The following is a 5,970-nucleotide window of genomic DNA, read 5'->3' on the forward strand; positions in this document are numbered from 1 at the left end:
CAATGCCCCAATTTTCTACTTTGCCCGTAACATATACAAAAATAAAAATGTTTGAAATATTGATTAGAACGAAAGTAGTTTTCTTTTTAATTAATAAATTTGATAATTATTTATACAATAGTTCAAGGAGTTCAAGACTAGCTTGGGCTGGGCATGTGTGGAGAGCTGATGGGTCCCTCATAAAGGTGGTTATGGTAAATCAAATAGATCTGAAAAGACCAAGGGGACGCCCAAGGCAAAGATGGCTAGATGCAGTTAGAAGAGATATAGAGGAGTTAAAGCCGGATTGGAATGGAAACTTAGATCTAGCCTACGCAAGAGATGTTTGGGGAGAACTGGTTTTAGAAGCAAAGAGCCTAAATGGCTCGTAAAGCTAAAAAAAAAAAAATGTATACAATAGTATGATAGGATGATACAACATCTTGCCGCTCAGTATCGTTTTTTGTACGAATTTTAATTTTAATTCAATTATAATACATCCATTACTACTACATGCTTGACAACTACTGTACAGCAGAGCGATACCCACTAGTCCTTTTTTTATTTTAATCATTTAAAAATATTGATCGTAGAAACTTGAACCATTCCACTATCACTTCAAATATAATTTTCTATACACAACGAAAATGTCAAACAATTTAGGCTGATCTTAGGCTATTTATATTACCAGTATCCTATTACTATAATATATTATCATCTTTTAAATTTTAATAATAACATTAAACGACAAGTACACTATAACTACTCGATTTTTTTCAATATAATGATATGTACAATAATTTTTTTTTACAATAAGTAAAAAAAACATTAAATGCTTGTGTAAAGAAGCAAAAAATGCAATTGTGCTCCCAAGAGAATTTTTTTTTCTCAAAACGTGTGTTTTTGAATGCTTCATAAAATGGAAAAAAGACAGTCAAATTTTCAAAATCGTGTTTTTAAGTTTATAATAAATAAATATTTTTTTTTGTCAAGACGAGCTTTTACACTCAAGTTTTTGAAAAAAATTTCAAAAACCGCTTGGGAGCCAAACAGCATTTATGCCAAAAAATAGTAGGTACACAGTTATAGTTTTCTCTGATTATACTATGAATATTTTATAAATATAAATAAAGTCTTACTACCTATGTACCTACCTACGTAAATAATTTCGGTACCGGTTCCAGATAATTTAGGTACCGAAAATTATAATAATTTTAAACACCTATCTGGAATGTGGGTTTAGTTTAGTATGATGAATATTAGAAAATTCATATGATCATACATAGTTTATACAAATAACACTAATACTTACCATTAAATTATGATAAATAAAATAATTTTATTTTTGAACCTAAAATAACCTATTTTAATTAAAAATTCCGGTTCGATTCTGATACTTTATTTATTAAAATAAAGGTTCCGATTCTTTTAGGTTCGGTTCCAGTCAGTTCCAGTATTAGGTATACCTAATAATTGACATTTTGCACCGATTTTAGTACTTGTAATTTGAGCCACCGATATGGGTAGATTTAAGTGCGTATTGCACCAACATATAAAAAACAACAAGAAATTACACCACACCCAAATAATGTCACATCCGTATAAAATGTGAGTGCGCTAAGTGCGCTACGTACACTGATATATTTACAATTAATATTAACTTTCATTTTTTATTTTACTTTATGTACATTTTAATAATGTTCGCACTGACCACAAAATGTTCCGTAGAAAGAATACGTTTACCTTACAAAAACGTACGTCAGATAAACCTATATGATAATACCGATTAATTGAACATATTATATGTTTTTGAATATTCATAGGGATATTAAATAATTTTTCCAAAGGAAAGACTTAAGTAAAAAGCACGTTACAAGAAATATTTACAGTTTGCAATACATGTAAGGAATTAAAAGTTTACCCTTAGGTAACAGGCAACAGCGAGTAAAATATGTATCTTATAATCTTGTTTTTCCTCTCTCTTAGTATTAAAATTTAGATTCTGAGCAGAATGATTTTTTTTTTTTATGTCTACGATAAGTATTCGAAACAATACTTAGATTTTCAATTTCAGTATCTTTTTTTATGGGAAAATAGTGAATCTAGTTGGTGCATTTAGGAGGTGAAAATTAAAAATCCCTATTTAAAAGCGCCGGGAAAAACAAAAAAAAAATTTAAGGAAAAACAAGTATTTTAACGCGAAATTGGCTATTGATCAAATTGTTGGTATAACTCCAAGAAAAATGACAGTAGATACATGAAATTTCCACTGAACGTTTAACTTAGCATTTTCTATACACCACAAGTTTTTCAAGATATATTTACTTTTTTTGAATTGTTTACGGACATTTAAAATTTTTTTTTGTTTGTTTTCTATAAATATCAATCAATTTTATTTATTGCGTCAAAAAGCTTGAAAATTTAGTAAACAGTTCCTGATAAGTTCTTGTATGTGGCAATGAAAAAAAATAGGCGATGGTTAATCCACAATAATTTTTTATGAGCAGCTGAAGTTTGAATTTTGCCGAATTCATAAATATCACGAAAACGTGCAAATTATTTCTAGTTAGAAATTCATTAAATTTTTTATTTTTAAATCTAAGATTTGAAAATGTAATACAAGATACATCATAAGTTTATCGGTGTATTAAAAATAATAGACTCTAACGTTACCAGTGGTCGATAAAATTAACCAGTTGCGGACATTAAAAACACTATACGATTAACACAATAAGTCACAATTTATTATTAAGAAACAATTACAATTACAATAATACAATGAATTTAAACTCAAACATGTATTTTCACCGGTATAAGTAAATCGGTAACATATAAATGGTTATAGGTCGCACATTGATTATAGCCTTGTCACATCGCATGGTTAAATATCCTTGCCCATGTGGGTCCTCCGGTGTACAGTCAACGAGCTACAATAAACGAACGACTTGTCACACACATCGCATAGGAATGGTTTTTCGCCCGTGTGTGTCCTCCGATGTGAAGTCAAAGTGCTAGAATTAGCGAATGATTTGTCGCACACATCGCACGGGTACGGTCTCTCGCCTGTGTGCGTCCTTCGGTGTGTAGTCAAAGTGCTAGAATCAGCGAATGACTTGTCACACACATCGCATGGGTACGGTTTCTCGCCTGTGTGCGTCCTCCGGTGTGTAGTCAACGAGCTACTATTAGCGAATAACTTGTCGCACACATCGCACGTGTACGGTCTCTCACCTGTGTGCGTCCTCCGGTGTACAGTTAGATGGATATTTTGGGTGAACGACTTGTCGCACACGTCGCACGGGTACGGTCTCTCACCTGTGTGCGTCTTCCGGTGTACAGTTAGATGGATATTTTGGGTGAACGACTTGTCGCACACGTCGCACGGGTACGGTTTCTCGCCTGTGTGGGACTTCCGGTGTTCAGTTAATTTGGTGATATTTTTAAACGGTTTATCGCATATGTCACATGGATATTGTCTCTTGTTCATTTTAGTGCTGTAAATCCCATGGAAATCCACTGACCATATCAAGCGTATTTTCACAGATCCTGGTAGATAATGGGTCTTACGTCAATTAAAGGTTAACAACGTCCAAACTTAATTTTTTTTTTGTACATAACTCGTAATTGTTTTTGTTACAATGATGACGTAATAAATATACTATTGGTCGTTATGGTTTATAAACAAATCCGCGGACGATCAATATTTACTTATATCTACATTGTTCCCTTGTTAGATCAATCTTGGATTATGGATCGATAGTTTGGAATCCATGCCTTCAGGTCGAGATCAAACTTGTTGAAAGAGATTAATCTCGCTTCGTTGGCCTTGCTGGTTTTTTACTAAAAATTGATCACCTCCAACACGATTATACGCCAGTCATGAGAAAATTAAAGCTCTGTTCGCTTTATAAAAGACGAGAAAGAGCTGACCAACTATTTTTGTTCAACTTGCTTCATGGTAGGGTGGACGTATCCAGACTCCTGGAGCGCATTATTTTACATGTACCAAGTGTTCAGACCAGATCACATGAGCCATTCATCCTCCCCACTTTAAGGTTTAACTTTTCGATGAACGATCCCTTGGTCAGAGCCATGTGCTCGTTAAATAATAATAATATTGATCTTTGGCCTTAATTAAACATGTTTTTTTCTGTCGGTCTTAATTATTACCTAACCTTTTCATACCTTACTGTTATGATCAATTATGTATACATTTTTATTTTTGTTTATACCTATATAAAAAGCTGTTTGGCGTATATTGATAAAAATAAAATAAATATCAATATGTTTTAAGCCTATTCCCCAAGTACCTATTCCCGGCATTACTATTTGAAATAAATATCAATTGAATACCAATACAATCATTTATGTAGAATATGTTTTATCAAGAACGGAATTATAGAATAAGTAAATTTTACCAGCTTAAACTGTTAATTAAAAAAAATTTAAACTTGTCAATCAAAAAGTTTTCTCTTATGCCAATATTATAATTACAACTGTACCAGTTTTGCATACGCAAAAACCTTGAAGTTTTTCTATACAACTTGTACTGGTATTTTAATTTGTTAAAGGAATATTATTCTAACAATTATAAATATGTTACTGAATACCTATGTATATAATATAAACTCTACATTATGTACGATAAACCGCTGATAGATACAAATCGCTACAATAATATTAACACGCATATAATTGTAAGGCCTATGGCCAATACACACCATGTATAAGAAAGTTAGTTCGCATTGCATCTTACTCTTTAACACACTACAACTACCAAACTCCGTATGACGACGATACTGTCGCATAGTATGTCAGAACAAGTATTATTATTTTTAAATGTTCAGTAGACAATAAAACTTTCCGGCCTCGTTACATATGAGTAGAAACGCCGAAGTTTGTCATAATTACAGTTTCATTTTAGTTAGTTAAGTAATTTTTTTTTTACGAGTAATAATTTAATTTTGAGCGAGATAAAGTTTCGAATAACGAATTTATAAGCAGTGTTTAATACTGACTATAGGTTTTAGGATGAAATGTATGTTATAAGATAGGTAATCGAGATTAAATGAAATAAAATTAGTTATGATGGCGAGATATAAATTTAAAAAAATGAAACGACTTTTGAAGTGATTAATATTAAGCACAGGTTTTAGGTTTTAAGATAAAAGTTATGCTATAGGTGAGAAAACAACGAAAAAAATAAAAAAATAAAAAAAAAAGTTGAAAAGTTAATCATAATAAATTGATCTATTTGGACCGAATGTTTAGCACGGGTGTTTAAATAATGGAATCTAGTATTTAAAAATAAAGATAATAATCTAATTGTAAATTTAAATACAGAAAATATTAAATTGGTTTTTCGGGGTCTTAACTTATTAAAAGCTGGTAGAGAAAAATTCATATAATTTCTCAATAATTTAAATATTTAACGTTAAAACGGGTAGGTGACCTAACGCCAATACCTAACTACACAATTTTGAAGGTAATGCGACGCGGTCAGGGGAACTTTGTTGCCTCATTAGTTATATCCAGAGAAGGTTTTCTATACCTAGCATAAATAAGTATTCCGTAGGGGGTTAGAGCACTGTGTAATGAGGTCTTTTTTTTTTTTTATCTATAGTAAGACACGTTTGGTTTATAGATCTATAGTCATTATTATATTTAAAATGGTATTTTACTTTATAGGAATATGGCTGTTAATAGGTGTATTTATATAGCTGAGTTTACTCCTGTTGATGGTTACTGTCATCGAACCCACTGCCGTGTGCCATTTTAGTAGTAACTAATAATAGTTTGGACGGGTCGAAAAGTGTGTTTATTTTGTATTGGTCAATCCTATAGTGTGTTTATTGTTTAATACATTATATTGAATGCAATTTTAAGTAAATACATGAACAAGAAGAATATCAGTGTAGGTACATTATGATCATAGGTACATGGTTTTACAGAATAATACAATGTTTAACAAATTGGTATAAATATAATATA

At 31.3% G+C, this 5,970-nt stretch overlaps 1 protein-coding gene across 1 annotated transcript; it reads right to left on the bottom strand.

Annotated features, from left to right (window-relative positions):
• Positions 1-2,860: 2,860 nt before the first annotated feature.
• On the bottom strand, positions 2,861-3,466 carry LOC103309161 (zinc finger protein 2-like). The gene has a single exon (XM_008183923.1). The coding sequence runs from the start codon at positions 3,464-3,466 to the stop codon at positions 2,861-2,863; it is 606 nt and encodes a 201-aa protein (XP_008182145.1).
• Positions 3,467-5,970: the final 2,504 nt, after the last annotated feature.

The sequence above is a fragment of the Acyrthosiphon pisum genome, chromosome X, assembly GCF_005508785.2.
Source record: "Acyrthosiphon pisum isolate AL4f chromosome X, pea_aphid_22Mar2018_4r6ur, whole genome shotgun sequence".
In the NCBI taxonomy this organism is placed as follows: Eukaryota; Metazoa; Arthropoda; class Insecta; order Hemiptera; family Aphididae; genus Acyrthosiphon; species Acyrthosiphon pisum.

Excerpts from the sequence above, each read along its gene's own strand:
- LOC103309161 (XM_008183923.1), bottom strand. The coding sequence starts at position 3,466 with ATGAACAAGAGACAATATCCATGTGACATATGCGATAAACCGTTTAAA.